The following is a 21,893-nucleotide window of genomic DNA, read 5'->3' on the forward strand; positions in this document are numbered from 1 at the left end:
TAGCATCCAACCTGAAGGGCATGCGGGGCTTAGTTGTAAAAGAGCATTCGACACAACCTCTTCCAGCTTTGTAGATAAATTATACATTACTGGGCAATGGTACTTGCAGATCTTGGATTCACAGCCCCACAGAAAAAGATTGACCACAGCCAACATCAGCAACAGAGCAGAATAAACACACAAGCTTATGAAGTGATCAGCAGGAGGGACTGATGCTGGGATCAGATGGACCAGTGAGATGGACAAATAGCCGGTGATCTGGAAGCCCAAACAGCACGTTCTGTCAGCCTGAAAGACATTTCCCTCCTTGTGCCATCTCACTCTGAATTACTCATTTGTACGTGCTTAAGAGTGAAAGGGTTAACTTGGAGAGAGTCCCTTGATACACTCTTCTGAAACGTGATGGAAATGCCAAGTGACCCCTCTGGTCCAGCATGTTCACTCAGGCCAGAGGCTGCTTCCTCATTAGCAACAAAAAATTCAAAGCAGATGGGAAAACTGTGCTCCATTCTCTGATCCAGCTTTCAAAGCCCTTTGATTTCAGATTCCCTTGGCTGCTCTTTAACTTTTCTTGCCTGTCAAATTCCCTGGCAAGATTGATAGGGTCTAGACAGGAGGACATCAGTGCAAATTCTGGTACCGGTCCTCTCCACTGCCGAATTTCTCACATCTGACCATGTTAATTGCAGCTTCTCTCTCTGCCTGTGGTGTAAAGACCTTTTGATTATTTTTTTTTCTATCCTTCCTCCATCATCAGTTTATTACAACACTGCAAGGGTTAATAACTAACTCCTTACCATGTCTGCATAACTTCTGTCATACACAAACTATTGCCTGCCTGCATGTCACCAGGCCAGGCTAGGAACTGCTCAAAGCTACAGTAAGTTTCTTTAGAGAACGTGCTCTGTTTTTTCCATGCCACAAGCCGAAAGCCATGAAGTAAGGTGAAGTTTGTCAAGGACAGCAAGATAGCAACCTAAGTACTAATGCCTGGACAAACCTCCATGGCAAATGTAACACCAGGACAGGGTCAGTGAATGAGTGAGGTGTCCCCATACCACAGCTTGCGCAAAGTTGGGTGGGCAGGTCCTGCAGAGCAACTTGGGCAGGAGACAGGTCCACCACCACGTCTGACAGCCCTTTCCCTCAGCTGGCATGAGACATTTCCCGCAGCCCAGCCTGTGCCTCGCTGCCTTTTTCGCAAAGACATTTTTCCCAGTCCCCAGCCTGGATGTGAATTTTCAGCCGACTGCTTCTCGTCCCACCCAGGCAGTGGAGGGACCCTCTCCCTCCTCCCCCGCCACCACTGAAGTCTCCTCTCATGTCCCCTCTTGGAGGTCCTGAGGCTGATTGAGGGGGCCCTGTGAAACGAGGAGGTGCAGAAACAGAGTGATTTACTCAAGGTCACCCTAGGGAGCACCCTGAGGCCCTAACACTTCAACATCCACAGGTGGAAGCTCTGGGGAGCCTCTGAAGTAAGTAGGGGTCCCTCCCACCTTCCTTCAAAGCTCAGCTTGAACAAGGCAGCACTGGCTAATGAGGCTTGGCAGATACCCCCACCCACCACCCCAGTCCCATCGTGGACTGAGACCAGCTCTGCCAGTTAAGACAGCTGCTATACTCCAATACTTCATTTCCACCTTTCACAAGCAAACTAGTGTTTCCTCGTGGATCTGTGATCTTGGTGGCAGAGGTTTGTGGTCCCTGTTCCCCACTGTCCTCCTGGGCGCTGCAGATGCTGTTCCTCGCCTGTGATCCAGGACAGGGGGTCATATGCCATCCATTGGAGCCTATGAAGAAATACTCCTGAAATCTGGGCAGGCCCTGGCCATCCTGGAGCTGTCCTGTCTGACCTTGCCTCTTCAGGAAGACCACAGAAAATTTTGCCTAAGCAAGGTAAGCTGAAATGAGGTTAAAAAGCTGTTGCACACAAAGCTCTAAGAAAATCTAGGTAATAAAACCATCCCCAAATCACATTAGCCTGAGGTTTTGACCTCTCCCAGAGCTGCTGATCCAACAGTCCTCCAAAGTACAGCAAAATTCACTTTTATACATCCCTGTGATGACTCCTTGCAAAAATGCAGCAACAAATATTTCTAGAAATAATGAAAGGCTGCTGGGATGCCTCAGCTGCTGTGGCACGTGGCAGGCTGTAAGAGCAGGGGTAAGAGACAGAGACGTTTCCTTCACTAAAAGCAGGTACCCAGCTACTGTCAGCAACATTGAGCTTACAATGCGCAGATCAGCAAAAAGCTGATTTCATGTAATGAAAAACAACCACATGATAATCAGCTTTTTGACTAGACATTTACTTATGCCCAGTGCTTGATAATCCACCTTTTGGCCTCAAAACTATGGCGGGCAATGTATGTTTTTACTCACCCTGCAGTAACACAGAGCTGTGCCAGTGGTATATTCAACATGCATGAGATGATACGTTTTGGAACATGCTGCACTTCCAAATCCCTTGGATGCTTTCAAAGATCTCCCCATTGTCATCCCTTTTCACTGAAGCCAGTGCACACAACCCAGCTGTTGGAAGAGCCAGAATCCAAGGGTTCCATCCCGACTCAGGCAGCAAGCCTTGTGCTCAGGCTGTTTCACCTCTCTCTGCTTGTGAGGTACACCAGAATAAAAACAGATCATAATTCCTTCCCAGCTTACACACAGAAGCTGAAAAGTATCAGAATAATGTTGATAACACATGTAGTTTTAGTTGTCGCTAAGTAATGCTTATATTAAGACAAGGACTTTTCCAGCTTCCCACAGAAGCTGAGAGGGAATATAGACAGGACAAGCTGCCCAAAGCAATAGTCCGTACCATAGATGCCATGCTCAGTATATAAATAGGGGTTGGCTGGGGGAAAGGAAGCCACAATTGCCACTCCAGATGGGCAATTGGTCATCGGGTGGTAAGCAATTGTATTGCATCCCAATGTTGTATATTCTTTTACCATTATTATTATTTTCTGTTCCATTACTGTTCTATTAAACTGTCTTTAGCTCAACCCACCAGGTTTTTTTCCCCTTTTTTCTCCGTCTTCTCCCTATCCTACTATTGAAAGGAAGGGACGGGGGAGTGAGTGAATGGCTGCGTGGTCCTAGTTCCCAGCTGGGGTTAAACCATGACACTAGTAAAAGGCACAGAGTGACGCTAACGTTTCTCTGAGACTGAGCAGCTGCCACTGTTGTTTTGGCACAAAACTGAGTAGCAGCGAGCTGGGCCACCAGGGCACCCACTGCTCCTACTTGTTTGTGGGAAATGTGATCACAACAATGTTAATGATCAGAGAGAAGGGTGCAGGAGGGAACTTGCCATACAGCAAGGCAGGTGCAAGGTGATGCTCAAAGGCTGCGAAACTGTCATTTGATGATTATGGAGAGATTGAAGGCTGCTTTGCCTTCCTCCTCCTTTCAGGGTGCAATCGCAGGCACAGCAGAAACAAGGAAGCGTTTTGTTCACAGCAAACAAAAGCCAAGTAAACAAAACTGATTTCTAGTTCAGCAAGTCGGAAGAGAGAAACATTTGGCTGTGTGTTAATGAGGCTGCTGTGGAGACTTCAGCCAACAGAAGAGCACAAGTAATTTTTACTGGAAGTATCGGAACGTCAGACACTGAAATACTAAAGCTTTGGAGATGTGCATGTCTTGGATATTGATTTACTTGTTACCTCCATGTAGTCAAGTGCAGAGGAGGGAGAGGGTTACCCTATGGCTAAGTGTGCTTCTAAAACTCACTCCTTTCCTTCCAGCTTTGGTAGCTGGGCCTGAAACAAAGGTGTCACCTCCCCTCTTCCTATCCTGAGGGACTTCGTCTTTGTTTAAGCGAATCACTTGTAACTTCCCAAAGTGCTTAACACCTAGGTAACTGCTTTCCGAGCCATGGTAGGGGCCAGGAAAGCAGGCTGCAACAAACTAGGGCAGGGGAAGCTGAGACACTCCATTGCTCCGGCAGCAGAAGCCTTGAGAAGAGCAGCAATAAAATCAGTTTAAGGGTTTTTCCTCAGCCTGCAGTCTTGGGGCAGAGTCCACTACCTATTTTTGCTTCGGACTTGAAATAAGTGAATTATTTGTTTTTGTTATCCTCTGTCCTCACAGAAGCTTATAAATCTTAAGTCATAGTGTTCGTAAAGCAGTCTGCAATCTCCAGAGAGAGAGTACCGCTGAAAGGCCAACTAGCAGCATCAGCCAGCCTGCCGTCACGGAGCACAAGGCAGCCCAGAGACAGTGCAGAGGGAATAGAAAAGGGGAGCGATGAGGCAGCCAGCCCAAGGGTCACCCTTCCCCATCCCCGTTCCTAACTGAGGGAGAGGATACTCAGCTTGCCACAATACAGTCTAATATTCAGAGGGTCACAGTTTTGACTTTTGCCTCAGGCCTTCCAGACTCTCTGGCACAGCATTTCAAATTGCATTAGTTTGGGAAGGAGACAAACAAAAAAAGTTGCATTTTTTTTTTCCCGGGCATTGCTTAAAATAGAAAGCAAACAAATGTCATTGCTGATACAGACAGCCCCGGAGACAGCAGTGAGACGCACAGACACAGACAGATGCACGCGACTGGCCCCTGTGCTAGATCAAGACTACAGTTCCCTATTTTCAAGATAGGAAATATTTTTTTTTTAAATATCAGATTATGGAAGATAATTAAACACCTTTCCACTCACATGCTGGGCCATTTAGTGAATAACATGAATACTGTGGTGGTTTGTTCTCGGTTTTCCATCACTTTCTTTTCCCCAGTCTCCTGTGTAATTTGCTCTGTCTGGCTATTTCAAAGCACATCTTTATGATGTCCTTTTACTCTATTCAAATCACCATCTGTTGGTTTCATTAGCATTCTCACTTGGGGGGTGGAGTGTATTTAGGAGGGCATTCAACATTCAAAATTAAAAGCCTTGAAACTAACATTATTTAATTGGAAAATGATAAAGTGCCGCTGTTTGGCATTTTTCAGAAATGTCAATTTCTTGGTACTTTCCCCTTCTCTTTTACCTTTAACTGAGAACCACTGGTTTACTTGCAGCCTGAAGAGGGCCAAATGCTTCACGCATTTCAAAGAGAGGTTGTTAAATAATCAGGCTAATACTCGATGGGTTCACTTATTTATCTGAGCGCTTGGTGCTCAGCAAAGATACGTGATGTTACCAACTACCAACCCCTTCTACCCTGCCTTCAGTGGAGTCAAATCTAACGGAGATTGCTCTCGGCCAGCAGTTCACAGGCCAGCAACACATTTGATTGATGAGAGGGCCACTACACAGCTTACCTAGAAAAATGCACAATGCCATAAAATAAGCAGGCATCAAAAGGGGAGTGCTTGTCACCTGCAGTGTAGCGCCACGTGGAAGACAAAGCATCACTTTTCACGTCTCCACCAGGGAGTGCAAGGTTGTTGGGACACGATGGCAACTTACTGGTCTAGGAAAAAAATCTGAGTAATTTCTTTCTGAACCAGAGGGGGAGCAATGAATTCAGCTTCATATCTGCATGCCCCCCTTGTTCTGTAGCACAGGGTGAAAAATAAGCCCAGCCGGAGAAGGAAAAGGAAACTAATATTGCGTTGCATTTGGTTTTGGGATGATGAGGGTAGCTTGGCTGCAGGGGGAAAATGGAGATCAGGCAGCCTAGAAGCATGAAGGGTCACACGGTGACCTGTTCCTTCACCGGGCCATTAACTCAGCAGCAACCATCCCAGATGTTTTATTGGTTTAGATCCTGGATTTGAAAAGTTCTTCAATAAATCGTGACTTCTAGACTCACTAGGCTACAGCCGAAGCTATGATTTCCAACAGGGAAAAAAACAGACTCTTGAAAAACAGAAACACATGGTAACTAGTGCGCTGCTAACCTGCCTGAATCCAGGGTCCTGCTTACAGGGAAGTACGCTACCACTGCCACCTGCACAGGCTGCTGACCGAAAACACGACTGCATCAGGAAAGGGTAAGTGGTGCCTCAGGTGCTGGGTTACCAGCATCTGATGTGCCTGGTGTTACCAAGCCATTGCTGGTGTACTGCTAGGGAGACTCTTCTCCAACCTATCCCCTCAGCAGAGGGACGCTCAGTTGTCCCTTCCCACTGGCTACCTAAAGACAGCGGGTGGAGATCCAAGCAGTTGGTCAAGCCACAGCAGTGCAGCCAGGCCTGCTCCATGCTGGAAAGGTTTGGGGCAAAACTGTCTGTGAAAATATCCCAGAAGAGTTCAGAGATGGCCTTTAATTGCTCGAATTACCTCCCATCAGCAGGGCACCGTAAAGCAGTCGTGTAAGCTGAAGAGGACGCGAGGGCAGAAGGCAGTCCTCAGACTGAGCACACACAGAAGCACCACGCCTTCACCAAAGTGCCACGTAACATGAAGCCAACAGAAGAAATCTAACCACAGGCACAAATAAAACAAGAAATTCTTCAGGACATCTTAATAAACTCTCAGACTGAACAGAGATGAGGGAAGACAGACCCAGTGGCATTTTCCTAGCAGTTGAGAGTGGTGGGGGAAAGCCCCCCCATAGCCTCAGGGATCCTTCGCAGGCCCCTGCTTGGCTGGCCGTGTGAAGTCAGACACTCTCCAAGTATCTGAAGTACAGCACAAGCTCGTTTACAGATGATGTTTAATGTTCTTATCCCTCCCCTGCCTTCATTTGCCCGCTTTGCCTTTGGACCTGTCACAGTCTATTTGGTGAAGATGAACTGTGTTGCTTCCGTTTAAGGAGATGCTCAAATCCCATAATGTGGGTTAAGGGCTTTCAGACAGACCTACTCCTGGTGCTGCTGTGCAGGCTCAGCTACCATCCCCAGTCACTGGAAGAGCGCTGAAGCCCAACGCCCTCATCTTGAGCATATCTAAGCTATCCAAGGTCTCCCCTCACACGGGTCTAGTCTCAGTGACCTGAAAAATAAAAATCCTAGGAATGATTAATTCCTTAAAGGCTCTCTTACTTCAGAGGTAGGACAGCCACCATCAAAAGTCCACTCAGCACAGCTCAGCAGGACAAGAGATGAACCACTGGCTACAAGTGATTGTAGAAGCTCAGATCAGACTCTGCTTCCACTGAAATAAGTGCCTGTTTTTTCAGAAGAACATGAAACCCTCAGGTGTGCCGGCGCAGGCAAGTTCTGCGTCACTAAGAAATAATGGATAAGCCCTAAAGCCACCAGTGCTACCCAGCACACCGTGCAGCAGTATTAACCTCTGCACAGGCGTTATAAGCCTCATTACCCAGCAGCTTAATGGAGGCCCACCCTGGCACAGCAGTATTGATTTCAGCTCTCAAGCTAGCTGGGATCCCACCACGCACACGGCGCACGCACACCCCCAGGAAAAAAACAAGGGTGAAAGCAATTTCTGCCTCGATGTGCTTACAAGGCAGCAATGCTATTAGCTCTCCAGCTCCCTGCCTCCCTCGTCCTCTCCAGCCTGGGCCTGGGATTTTGCATTCGGTCCTCTGTCTCGGTGTCGTATCACACCTTCCCTTTACAGCCCAAAGCACGCGGTTGCAGCCCACCTTGCTGCGCACAGTCAGTGCTTCTCCATGCTGCGCCTAGCCTATGCTGGAAACAGAGCTTCCTTTATCAGAGTAACACAAAAAATGCTATCACCATAGTAGCAGGCTCTTAATACCAATTAATAGTTGCAACTTAGGCGTGATTAACGAAGGGAAGGGTTAATGTCAGAGTTTGTGTGACTGAGGCTGTCAGTGGTGATTAGGGGAAACACCCATCACATCTCTAAGTTCTTGTCTGCTTCCACTGTCTTTTAAATAGAACGTATTTTGGACAGTATCAAAGTAATTGGGCTCATTAATTTTGTATGTTTTTCATTTGTCTTTGCAGATCATGGCTTTTTTCTCTTCCTCCGGTCATCATCACCATGGGAAATTAGCTCCTTAAGTCTTACTAATTCTTTTGCCGGCAGTCTTTAATGGCCTTGGATCTCACAAGGCATTTCATTCATCTGGCGACTGCCAGGCTGCATGAGCACCAGGGTGCTCTCCCCCCGCACCCTTTTCCTCAAAGCAGAGATAAGAGCACAGCTACTTTAAAAGCAGAAGGTGAGATGAAAGCGCCTGCTTCAGATCAGACGCTGCTGCCATTCCATAATTAACTTCACCTAAATTTTCAAAGGAAGAAAAAAAAAAAAAAAAAAAAAAACAACCGCCATCCAAAAGTCATTTCAAACCACTCTCTCCCCCCCACGTTAGTCATCTCGTTCTTGATACCAGTATCGAGAAAAGAAAGTGGGGACGGGACTTTTCTTTTTTTTTAAAATAATATTACCAAGACACCCTTCAAAGCGCTATCTTGAGCTCGTTTCTCAAATGCCAGCATAAAAGGCAGCCAGGTCGCTTGCTTCTCTCTGTACTTCCCTCTATCACTTTGGGCTACCTATACGCTCAGGGTCAAAATGACATTTCTCCCTCCCACTTTCTCACCCTCCTTTCCCGATTGCATAAAGGAGAATATGTTGGTGCCAGCCATCTGGCAAAGTGTTCCTACAGCTCCTGTTGGAACCTGTGCCCTTACCCGCCGCACACTGCAATCGCCGTTTGCATCTTTAAGCCAGCATGATTTACAGCAAGCCACTTCCAGTACACCCCGGCTCCCTTCTGGCAGACATTCACAGTCCACATATTTGTTGACCTGTGGAAACCTACAGAAATATGTACTCTAGGTTAAGTCCCAGCCTGGAAACTAGAGCAGAATCCTCCTCCATGCAACGAGCTATACAGACTAACTGTTTCAATAAGTCTGCAAATATAAGGCAAACAAGTACCTAGAGGTTAGAAGAAAACCCAGAATTCAAGTATTTGTTTCTGTTTTTTGATGACTGCCTGAATTTTTGCAAAAAGGAAGAGAACTTAAAACAGTTACCTGCTGGCCCAGACTTACCCTTTCTTTATTTTTTTCTTATATCTGCAAAAATCTTCTGTTAAATTGAATGTATTCAGAAGACGACAAATGGATGGATAAGGCAGCAGTACCCAGTGGTCAAGAGGCAGGTTCTTGTAAGAGGCAGGTTCTGTTATTTCTGAAACTCATCTTGATGTCTCTCTCTGTCTCAGGTGTCCCCACTTAAAAAACAGTGCAAATCTTCCTCCCACCCCTGCCACTGATAAAAAGGAAGAGAGAGAGTAACAAGAGCGTTAGTTGCTTGAGAAACATGACTTCAACAAAGCAGCCATGAGATTTCTACCTAGCTTCCAGAAGGATGGTGACAATCAGTGTAGAATTATTTTCGCATAGTTCGGGTATCAGATACCAGACAGACCAACTCATGCTACCAAAACTGTAACAGCCATTGCTGCCAATTGTGAGTGCTGCACCCAGGCTCACGGAAAGGGATTTCTAACCCCCACCTGCAGCCAGCTCCTACAGAGTGGCGCTGCTAATGAAGATCTGCTGCATCTCTCAGATGCACAGGGTTGTGGGGGGTTTTTTCTTTAGTAGCTCAGGTATGATTTTATCTTCTGTAAACCACGTCTTAACCAGCATATCTAACGTGACACCTTGAATGCAGGTATTTAAGCCAGCTCCATTATTTCTGAAGCAGAACACTCTCCAAATCCACTTTGGATAATTCATTGGTTCTGCTAACTCCTCTGCTCTGCACAGACTGCCAAGGGAGAACAATAAATACAGCAACAGATGCATGGAGAATTTTTGCTCTTGACTTTGCATCGTATTAGAGTAAACAGAAAATAGCAAAAGAGCAGCCAAATATAAACCATGTTTCCTTAGTCTGCAAACGCACTTATTAGTTCTTATTCAGGTATAACAGCCGGAACACTTAAGAAACCTCCAATGAATTATATCTGTATCAAACAGCCAACCTTACTGTCCATCCCTTTACCCCGCACCTCTGCAAGCTAGGGCTACTTTGGATGCAGGGCTGGGTGAAGAGCATTTTCTAAGGTAACTCTGGCACAAACAAATGAGAAGAAAAAGCTACTCTGTCAAAGAATACATCATAATTCTTCATCACTGTGCTGCAACATGACTTGCATTTGTCAAGGAAATAGTAGGTATTCCAAATAAATGACATAGACCATTCATTCATTCCTTCAATCAATCAAATTGACGCTGCCAGGGTGCTCCTCTAGAAGTGAGATGGTTTGGGTCAACCTGAGCTATTACTCCTATTGTTCTTACACAGGTGAAGGCTCTTGTACTTTTGTGCTGAGAAATGACCATGGTTTAAATGCGAAGGAGTTACAGGCTGTGGTATTAAGTAATGAGGTATGAAGTTTTTTACCTCAGGGTAACTGGTAGAAATTAACCTTAGGTGAGAGCTAAAAATAATAAAAAAAAAAAAAAAACAAAAACCAACAAAAAACTACTGTCCTTTATAGTGGCTGTTGGGAAGCATATAGGAAGTAATGGTCTCAAATCAGTTCTCAGTGAAAAGGGTCTTCTCTACGGTATCCAGCACCAAAGCAACTGCGCTACTGGACCACCTTGTGCCCGTTCTCACAGAAATGCTAAGGGCCAGATCAGCCACAAAACTGCTCTACCTTTTTCATCTGCTGCGATCCCCTCGGTAAGGCTGTAAGGAATACCATTGGGATTTTGAGAAGCAGATAATCACGTTTCGGTTTATCTATTCACAGTATGTTTGGCAGATAAACAGAAAAGTTAATTCCCCAGGGAGATCGATCCAGTACTTTTCCAAAGTGCTTTATGCAATATGCATACCCTCAACTTTGCTTTGAAAAGAAGAGCTGTGAATTTCCACGTGAAGATATTTTTACTTCAATTAATAACAGCTCATCATTTTGGACTACAGCTCCCCCAAAAGTGAAGAGCTGCTTAGTTATCTCACCAATAGATAACTGAGGCTGAATGATTAGGAGACTGCTTGCAAATCAGCAAGAAAAGATGCTGCATTCAGAAATCACTGCTGAAATAAACTGTGTATTTAATTTTTAAGGTGTAAAAATTAAGATCTTTAAACAAACGGAAGCAGAGAGAATAAAAATGACTAATCAGCGAGCTTAGCTGGAGTATGCTATTTATTTTCATAAGTGGCTGTCTTCTGAATCAACGTTTCTTAAGTATAGCTCTTGCTGGGACATGACTGAACGAGCCAGCTCTGAGACACCAGTGTTCCCCCCCCTGCGGAGAGCCCATTGTGGCAGCCTCAACAGCTCTGCCTCCCTTGTGCCGCTAGTGTAAATTCTGGATCCACAGCTACTGTGTCAAACAAAGATTACCATCTGAGAATTTCAGTGAGGGTATGTGACTTAATTAACCAGGATAATGATAAAACTGACATGCCTTTGTGAAGGTAGCAAGTGGAGTTGAGTCATGGAAGTGAAATATGTCAACCTCCATATACTTACATAGACTGCAATATTTAGACATAACGTTTCCACCCATTCTCCTTAGTCTGTGAAAATTACTTCATAATACAAGGGGTACTTCCTAACACCAGTCCTTTGAGTGACAGGACCATCTCTAATTAAGTGCCTTGACAAGAAGGGTGTCTATGACCAAGATGTTAAGTGGGTCTGGACTTTGTGGCGCTGGATGGTTCACATGATAGTGGTGGTGCCTCCATCAGGCACCTGCTGGGGAAAGAGCCCTGACATGGGACTTCAGCCAGACACACAGCCTCCACGGGGCATCTCAGCTTGAATCCGGCTCATGCATCTGGCACATGGATCGTGGACCTGGAGATAAACAGGGACGTTGTGCTAGGAACGTAAGTGGTGGGAAAGTGGCAAGCAGAAAGGGGGAGGCAGAAGCTAACGCTAGTAAATCCGATTGCAGCAACCACCACAGAGCATCAATCTCCGCCAAAGCCTCTAGAGCTTTGCTACAAAGTAGACAACAAGAAAACACAAATGCTTCAGACACCTCATCTTTGATAGCACAAACAAAATGGCAAAATGAAAACAAGTAATTATGAAATAAAGCAATTTTCATTTGTGTAAATATGGAGACATATATATCAGTATATTTTTATACACACGTGTACATGTGGGTTTTCAATATCACTTCCTTTTAAAAATGTTTAAAACCCGCAAAGATTTAACAAAACTTAACATTGAATGCAAAGGAAGTCGGGAGAAGCCTCATGTAGGAGGCTATAGAACTAAAACAACTGAGACTTCATGAGACGGGACATCCTCACTTGTGAACAGCATTAAACCAACAACTTTATTCAGGAATACAGAATACATTTTTGAAGATTTCCAGTTTACAAAAGTTTAAGACAAGGTCGGGTTTCAACATACAGCCCCCCTTAAAGCTCTTATGTAACATCTCCATTTCAAGTTCACAAAACCCCTCAAATCAGGAAAAAAAAGGACAAATGAAGGCCACAGTCCTGTACTGGGATACATTCAGGCAGAATCCAGCACAGTATTGAAATTCTTTCTGCAGTCACATATTTTAGTTCACGGGTGCAATATTAGCCTTGTGTTAATAAAAAATATTTCAGATCTAGTATGAACTGGGAAGTGGAGCACTTTTCTTACCATTTTAGTTCCAGGCATTATATGCAAAGTAGCTTCCAATGAGCAACAGTTAAGAACAGTACTTGCCATCTGATCACCATGTTAAAAATACAGCATTAAATTCTTCCTTCATTTATACAATTTTAAATATTCATTAAAAATTAAATTCAGAATCAGTGTCCCTCTATCCTTTTCATCATTAATAGTTTTTCTTATCTACTAAAACCATTTGTCTTTTCTAAGATGTCTAAAAAGTAAAGCACACAAGATTAACAAGCTGCAGCATTAATTAAAATGAGAGTCGTCATCTCTTTCCTCCACTCAACTTCTAAATCTATCACAAGGGCCCTATTAGCTGTATCAAAGTGAAGTGGTGTAAATAAAACCGATTTGACTTAAAAGGAGAGGAAGGATGAATGCAGAGTTATTTAAAAACCACGGTGCAGTCAGTGTTGTTCTGTATGTCACTGTAGACGAGAACTGAGAAAATTATTCACAGGCTCTTTTTTAAAAGCATTACTGCCAGTTTTCCATCACCACAATACCAGAGAGGTAAACTGTAATTTGCCTTAAAAGGAACTTCAGATTATTATCAAGTGGATTCACTAATGGCCTCATTTTAAATAGAGAGCACTCCGACTTCAGCAGAGGTTACAGACACTCAAAACTCCTGAAATTTATTTGTTTATTTTTAAATAACCCAAATCTTGTTTCCAACAGGCTAATCCACATTCCTTCACTTCCCTCAAGTAATCATTTCTTCAAATTCCTTTGTTGGAAACATTTATATTAATACCTGTGCTGAGAACCACTCACAGTGGTCACCCTACAATACAGATGTGGAATCAGAATTTGGCTCTGGAAGAAAACTTTAATCAGTTCTACTTTTGTAAGAATAGGCCTTTGAAATAACATCCATTTGTTTAAATATTAAGTATGAAGGAAAGCTCCTGCAGGACTAACCTCAAACTAAAAGCTTAAGAGCAATTGCAAACAATAGTATGATCAATCCCAATTTTACTGGCTACTGGAAAGAAATCCTACCATGTGGTATTTCATGAACATTTAACTTCAGCCTTACAAGCTGCAGGATTTTCAATGAAATATTTAATTTCATCAGCACGGTTGTTGCTACCATGTTTTCCCAAAGATTCTACTGAATAATGCAGTATAATGCTGTATTAACACTACTAGAAGTGACAAGTTATAAACAATTTCTGTGTGATATAACAGCAATTTCCAAAGAAACCAGATAGCAAATCTGTTCTACAAACCAGAAAACTGGAATAAGATTAAACCCCCCCTTAAAATTTTAGCCTGCCTTTTTGGAACAAGATACTGAACTTCTGTACTCCTCAAAGTTCAGTGGTCCCCATAACAAATAGGAAGACAAGACTTGTTTCTCTCTTTGGATCTCTAGAAAATGATATGTAACAACACCCAGAAATGTAGTTAACAGCCCCACAAACCGACATTCGATCAGAAAGGCACAATATCCTTTTGTAACTCGTGTTCTCAAAAACTAAAAGATTCCTATACAAAGATAAATACACCCTTAGCTGGAAGGGAAAACGTCACACCATTTAGAATGTTTTTTCTTTCTTTTTTTTTTTTTGTAAAGTCCAAATGGATTATCTTAATGCAAAAGTTACATGAATATATACAACCTGAAAGAGTATCTTGAGAGAGAGATATATATATATATATGTACATATATGACAGTGACTGACACAGAAGGCAGAAGCAGCAGGCTATGTCCACGCTTTACCTGCTTCTTAGCAATGCAAGGCAATGTTTTTCAGATGCCACAGGCAAACGATATTTGGTTTGCACAGACCCTGGTGTCTTAGAATACACATGTTGAAATACAGTCCCCATTGCGTGAGGGATATGTGCGACCTAAGTTACACTGGACACGATGATTTAGCTTCACTAATACAATCTTAGGCAACTTTAAAATTAAAAAGATGTCTAATTCTACTACTGCAAACTCTTCAATAATATGTTTTAAAGACCAATATAATGTTTTAAAAACTGCAACAGAAAAACGTTAAGGGTAATTCTGATACAGCACTACATAGCTCTCTTACAGAGGCCTAGCAGAACCTTGACAAAAGGCAAGAGGGACGGCAGCGCCCAATGCTCAGAGGAGACATCCCTGCACCCACCTTTACTGTTAACTCAGCTATGTACCTGAGTTTAACCCACCTGTAAAACACAGAATAACTGTCTGCTATGTGACAGTGACAACAGTCTGCCAATCAAGTCAGACGGAGTCATTAATTAGCCAAGTCACGCTTTGTGAAGGACAGCATAATTAATTAGATTGCCTGAGCTCCCAGCAAGGATGAAATGTGACCCAGTGCTGTACATTGTTTTACAAGGACCTAGGATCACCTTCACCAACACACTTCAAGACAGGCTGCCTAAGCTTGTAATGAAAGGCTGCCATTAATCTGCTTCCAAAGTCAGCCAAGCCCATCAGCATTAGAATTCTCCAGCGCTCCCCACTCTTACGTCTCATTCCTGGAATAACCTGTGCTTGTAAATCCGTCTGGCCCCTGCCTCTTACATACCATGGCAGTAGACTCCAGAGCTGGAAATGAAAAAAAAATACTACAAAAAAAATTCAGGTGTATGTGTGGGAACTGAGACAGACCTCGAGTCACTCCCCTACATACACTCAAGCTCAAAAATTCTTGGGTTCCGAGCATATAACCTTTGGACATAAGAAGTTACCTTAGAAAGATGGGGGGAAAGAAAGCAGAAGGTGTGGGCAGCCATCTTCCTTCATTTCCATTAAACAGCAAAGTCTGTTTAATGACACTGTTCATTTCATGGAAGGAGGAGTGGGAAACATGTCTGACAGACAAATATAAATAATTTTTCAAGGCCAATTTCCCTTGGGACAAGAGGAAGACACTGCATTGTTTTTTTGTATACTGAGCACAAGCAGAGCACTGCAGTGGCATTTAAATTCACAGCTAACCTTGCCTCCTGCCACTCTGCATACCTCTGAGATGCTTTCACATGGGTGATTCAACACTGTGCACTGAAACACACTTCACAGGAGACCATTCCAAGAGTCAGGACGAAACAGACACAAATAATTCTTTTTTTCTGCAGAAGCTAGAATTTCAACCAAACAAACATGAATAATGGCAAACTCCATAAAAAACAAAGAGCATATCAGTGAAACCTTGACATTTTAGAGTTCTACTGGTCCAGTAGAACTAAACCTATGCAAAATACACTACTTACATACATACACATAGCATTAAACATGTATATCCATGCATGTACGTATACATGCTGTAAAACAGGGCTGACAAGCCCACCAGCTTTCACTACATGACTTGCTTTCAGCTATTTTACACATATAACAAACTAGTCATTCACATTAAAGCTTTCTGTGATGGGTGTTTGCCTCTGGCTGGTTTTGGTGTTCAAGATTTAGCTGAAACCAGGTTGGTTTTGGTTGGGTTTTTTTGTTTTGTTGTTTGATTGGGTTTTGGTTTTGTTTTTTTTTTTCTTTTTTTTTTAGGAAGGAACACATGGACAAATGTTGTTTTGCCACACTTGAAAAGAAGTCTTGCGCTGGTTTGTTGAGAAGCTTCAGTGCCTCTGTACTCAGCCTTGAAGTTTCACAGATAAGCCAACTCCTGTGGCGTTCCTGAGAAAAACCATGCAAATTTGTCCTAGATATTAGCAATTGGGAAAAAAACCCTCATTTGCTCAGTTAGAGAGTTGTTGCATCTTCACGAGCTTAAACTTTGAAAATTACATTCACAGTTAGAATGTTCCAGACCATGAAGAAAAGGGTCAAGCAGGACATTTTCTGCAATGTGAGCACCACCAGTTGGCTAGCATTGGGCACCAGAGCTCCAAGCAGAAAGACTGCCTCTCATGTGCTTCAGTGACCACCAGTTGGCACCAGGCAGTAAGAAGAAACAGCTCACACGTTGACAGAATGGTAGGCAGTCTGAAAACCAAGAGTCCTTCTGGCATAGTTTTTGTGTGCAACATCTGTATGTATTATACATGCATATATATACATTCATATACAGTAAATAGTCCAAGAAATACATCACATCAGTTCTTTGACAAAGCACTGATGTTTGTCTTACTAGTCTGAACTGGAACTTGCTCATAAAAATACTGTGGAGAGCTGATGTAACTCTCACAGCTGGGTCTTTGATGAGCCCAAAATGCAAAACTCAAATATTAACTTAGTGTGGATTCAAATCAAGTCATCATTCAGGCACATGTACCCCTGAAACCTATTAGCCACAGCAGATTAACCCATACAGACTTGAAAAAGTAAATGCCTTCCTGCCCATCCCAAATACCGGAGCAGTTACACTTCTCTTTCAGCAATGTGGTTAACCAGTGAATCGCTTTGATCTGCTGTCCTCTCGAGAAGAGTTCTGTGGCCATCCATGCTGCCATGGATATCTCTTGTCCAACTGCCGGCTGTGCCCAGAGGGCTTCCTGCCATGGGGGTGTCTGTGCTCACCAAGCTTCCTGTCCGAGATCGGTAAGGAGGAAGATCTGGCTGATTAGGGGATTCAGATTCAGAACAGTAAGGCGGTGGAGGGAGGTCAAACCAAGGTGGTCTGCTGTAAGAGACACAGCATAGTAAGAGGTTACTGAAAACAGTCGTACAGAAGAAAGTACGTAGTTTTCCAATTATGAAAAAAACAAACAGCATTTCTTAGCTTTTCCATGATGACAACTATCAGGAGATCCCAAACAGACCTGCCTACATTATTCAGGTCATCCCAAAATATCCACAGCACCACTGGGCACCAAGGTTTCTGGTCAAGATGCAACATAGCTAATTACATCCTGCTTAACGCTCTACACTCTGATTTTCATGGGTATGCACTTAACAACAAATCTTGGCTTACCCTCAAAGACAGCTGCAAGAGGTGAGACTTTTTCCTGTATAACATTTACACAACCTGAGAAAGTGCTTTAAAAGAAATAAGGTAAGTAGTGGATTTACACCTATAGATGATGATGTGAACACCAGAAAGGTCTGAGGAAAACTCCATTAAGTGACAAGAGATTAATAGCTTATGGTCTACAAATAAATAATGAACTGAATTCTCCACATGACAAATAACTTTTGCTGTCACGATATCACTTGCAGACCAACTACTATGTAGGCACAGACGAGATGAGTACTGGATTCAGGAAAACAGTTTTTTGGTTCTAACAGTAAACAAGTAAAGGGACTGAAAGGTTTAGCAGATTGATAACAGGTCCTGGGAGCAATTAGCTCTAAAATTGCTGATGCTTTGTATCAGCCCAGGTGAGCAGTGATTACAAGCTGGACTGCTGTTCATTTAGTTGTCCTTACTAATGAAAAGATATCATTATTATGAATGTCAACATTAAGACAAGGGAGCTGCTGCCAAATGCAGGGGAGAATAAGAATGTAAAGATTATACCATCATTCTTAGATCCCAGAGTTTGTACTAAAAAATACTGACAGTGCGACAGTGAATGGTCCGGATCATTGAAGTTCATACCAAGCCCTTTTTATGTACAGAGGATGTCAGTCTAGAGAGTTTTGTCTGGAAAGACTTTACAAACAGAGGTTAAAATTAAGGTTAATTATCTACAAATAAAACCAATGTCCTAAGTACAAAAATATCATAACTCAAACCACACCCATCCAAAAAAACGTACAAAGCACTTTCAGCTATTTAAAATGAGAACAGCACTTTCCATTTCAGAGTCCTGTTCTTTTCTTCTATTGGTAAAGGGAAAGCAGTGCAGAGTAGACAGACTATACAATTTCTTTATGCAAGAATTGAAGGCCTCTAACTTTTATATACTTATCGCATACAAGGGTAATTTTTTTTTAAATAGTATGACCTATAACCTAGTTGGTTTTTGGCAAAACTCCACTTTCAGCTTTCACGTTTTGATTCCAGACTGGCACAGGATATCACTACTAGACAAGGGATACATTTCTTTGTATTCTCCTACCATCCTCAAAATCTCTACTACCAACAACATGCGCTAAGAGAGCATGACTTAAGTTTGCCTTAAATCCCTTTAATACCAGTAACAGTAAGAGGACCTGAGGACCACGAATTTTTCATGTGCAGGGGGAGATCAAATTTGCCCAAATTTGGCACTGTGCATGTGACAGAACTGCAACACTGTACTTCTGTCAAAAGCAGTAGTAAGGATAAATGGGAAGCAGAAGCACAGATTAACAGAGCTGCAAGCAGTAGCGTGCAACTTTCGTGAGCACAGAATTAGCTTCTGTACATACCTTTGGTCGAGCACAGCCTCTGAATAGGACGGCGGAGAGTCCAGGTCCACTGGTCTGTGGTAGGCCTGGTTGGACATGTACTGGATCCCATTGTTGACATTGTAGGTGACGCTGCAGTGGTGTGGGTGATCGAGGACCACCAGCCGGGACAGCAGGACAGGGTGCTGCAGTCGATGCACTGGCAGGGTCATGAGATTGTTGCGTTTACGTTGATGATGCAGGACTAAGGCAAGAAAGGCCACCACGAGTACGAAAATGACAGAGCTACCAATGATGGCATAGGTAATACTAGGGTAGTAAAGCAGCTGATTTTCCGAGGTCACGTAATCTTGGCCGCTGCCTGCCTCTGCAAGACAAAAGGAAAAGGAAGCCTGAGATACAATATAAAATTGTTTCAATATAAAACTGCTCTTAAGCTATGCTGTGTTTTCCACTAATGCACTGTGTGACAAAAGCGAGTTTTCCTTTTTTCTTTGGATTGTGGAAAATTAGCTTATTAAGAGCATGTGCATGTAAATCAGAGATTGGCTGACTATCACTCAGTCCATCCTCACCTGCATTAAGTGCCAGCATATAAAGTACTAAGGAGAGACAAACTGAGAAAGAGGAAAATACACACTGTAGTAGGAAGCATGTGCACTATCATGGGAGTATCTCTCCCAACCCTACCAATTAACATTAACTTTTTGTTTCCAGAGGTGAGACACCCAATTCCAAGGCATAAGCACAGTACCTCCGCTGTACCCGGCAAACCATACTAGAATCAAAGATGTAAAAGGCCTAATCTTCACTTTCAATGATAACTTTCAGTGCAATCAAAGTTTACACAGAGTTTATCAAAAAAGGCAGCAACTACATCCTGTGCTCCACAGATCTAACAGTCCAAAATAAGTACAGGAGAAAATATAGACAGCTGCTGAGTAAAGGGTGGTTATTTGGATGTTTGTGACCAGAGTACCACCTGCCGGCAAAAATTCAAAAGAAGAAAGGGTGTTGGAACAGCAAAAACAGCAATGTAAGCCTAGCAGATGTGATACCAGTAAGAGAAATGAAAGTCTAAAAGCAAAGAGTGCAGTGAAATAAGTGGATAGTAAACAAAACAAAACAAACCCCCCAAAGTAAACAAAAAAAATGGTTAGGATAGAACAAGATGAGGAAAAGAAAAAACATGAGCTGGGCTGATGCCATGAAAGATCACAAAGGTGAGCGTCAATTTGAGATGGAAATGGTGAAGGGAATGGTTGGAAACGGTGAGTGGCAGGGTGCAGGAGCAGAAGCATGACCTCAGGTAGCAGTATTAGAGGGATAATGAGAAGAATAAGACGACCAGATCAGAAGAGGTACTTCAGACAGCATATAGTATATGCTTTATTTACAGGAGGCACCGAGGAATTGGCAGTTACTGGGAATTGTAAGAGAAGTTACCGTTGGATTTGTTCAGTCATGATACAGAAGAAGGGATTCCCACCCGTGCTCTAGGCCCAGATAAGCAAAATGGTAATGGAATAATGACTGTGGACAACATCTGAAGTGATCTTGAACAGCATGCAAATCTTATAAGAAAACACAATAAAAGGCAACAAAATGCAAAGGAGCAAAGAAGCTCAGAGAAGCAAAATGGCATAAACACACTGACGTGACCCTGTTGCACTTGAGGCCAGCACCAGCACCACAGAACCGTGTTCCTCTGACTCCATTTCAGCCCCCTGCTTATGAGGTCATACAGCCTTTGTGTACTGTTCTCTTTTTTGGGGGGAGAATTTCCATTTCTGTGCAGGCTGTAACTCCTTATAGCCTCAAAAAGAAAAATACTATTCTGATATAAGACATTCATCTACCTCAAGAAAAATGAGAGGCTGAGTAAAAAAACAAACAAAACAAACCCAACCCCTTGGCCTCCAAAATCCACACAATTGCAAGAGGACTATCCATCCAAATTCTTCATTTCCTACTGCAGAAGGCTGGGACAGTAAATCTTAACATACCATTTTCCTTTCTTTGGTCTGTCAGCTAAAACTGCTTTTTGGCCACTCAGAATTGCAACTTACAGATTTCTCTGGCAACTTACAAATAATGAAATATATACTAACTGTGTATCACTATAAAAGTGAAGAACTTTCCTCAAGCACCCTTTGTTCTGCATCAAGATGCTTTGCGTATTTTTCTCAGTATTTGATTTTGGTAATTCACTTCCATGGTTAAACACCAAACCACATTTTCCAGCATCACTAAAAATAACTTACGCATTAGTTAGGTAAGACAACATTAAATGGCTAATCCTTTAAACATCTACAGTTTAAATCATAGATTTTTTTAGCAAGAAGGGATGAGATGGGAAAGAAAGACTGTACCAGAACTAAGAGAACATGATTATTGGTCCTGCTACTGACTACAAAATCTTTCACTCTTAAATAGAGCTCTTTTACTGGTGATGCCACTACAATCAGACCAGAGCTTTGCAGGCCAGCTGCAAGCCACAGTTTTCTTGTTATCTGGTGTCACACCTCAGTGAGGATCCTTACTAAATTTATTTACTTGTGCAACTGTGCTGGAGAGAAGGCAGAAATCATTGTTGCCAGTCAACACTACGTCTCTGGCTCACTTGGCAAAGTGAACAAAGTCTGCATGAAGCATGTAAATCACAGCAGAAGGGAGGAAAGGAATTTATGTGCATTAGTAATTTTAATTACAGCTCATCACATATTGCCGTGGCTTCTTCGATACACTCCTGAAATTCACCAGCTGAGAAATGAATTCATGTCAGGTATCATGGACAAGGGCCAGTGTAGGGAGTATAGTGACAAGCAGATCATTTTTATGCAACCATCAACAAGTTTATTTGCAAGGAATGATCTATGGGTGAATACCACTACCTGCAATTCTTCAGTGCAAGGAAGGTAAATATATTATGACATCCCAGTAAAATACCACAAGACTTTCATTCAACTTGGCTCACTGGTTACAGTGCATTGGCATAAGACTTTTATGCATAAGGCATAAGAGAACAGGATGCCTTTGTAGACCTGATGAGACCTAATTAATTACCATGGGATCATTCTGCAGCAGCACAGTCCCTTCTTTTTATAATCTCCACCTTATTAAAAGTGAAGAAAAATGAGATAAATTAATTATCCATCTGTTTAGGA

The 21,893-nt window shown here is 42.8% G+C and overlaps 1 protein-coding gene across 8 annotated transcripts in view; it reads right to left on the minus strand.

Annotated features, from left to right (window-relative positions):
* Positions 1–11,860: 11,860 nt before the first annotated feature.
* Positions 11,861–21,893, minus strand: part of LDLRAD3 (low density lipoprotein receptor class A domain containing 3) — a 111,749-nt gene continuing 101,716 nt past the window's right edge. For 5 of the 8 annotated variants that reach the window (XM_054200126.1, XM_054200127.1, XM_054200121.1 and 2 more), the window contains exons 5-6: positions 18,748–19,093; positions 11,863–17,074 (exon numbers count right to left, since the gene is read on the minus strand). In XM_054200126.1, coding sequence (XP_054056101.1) covers positions 16,813–17,074; positions 18,748–19,093 — 608 coding nt within the window. In that variant the 3' untranslated portion in view covers positions 11,863–16,812. Of the gene's footprint in view, positions 17,075–18,747; positions 19,094–21,893 lie in introns of all 8 variants that reach the window. The other 3 variants (XM_054200124.1, XM_054200122.1, XM_054200123.1) reach the window with 3 other exon arrangements.

Source organism: Rissa tridactyla, chromosome 4 (assembly GCF_028500815.1).
Source record: "Rissa tridactyla isolate bRisTri1 chromosome 4, bRisTri1.patW.cur.20221130, whole genome shotgun sequence".
Classification (NCBI taxonomy): domain Eukaryota; kingdom Metazoa; phylum Chordata; class Aves; order Charadriiformes; family Laridae; genus Rissa; species Rissa tridactyla.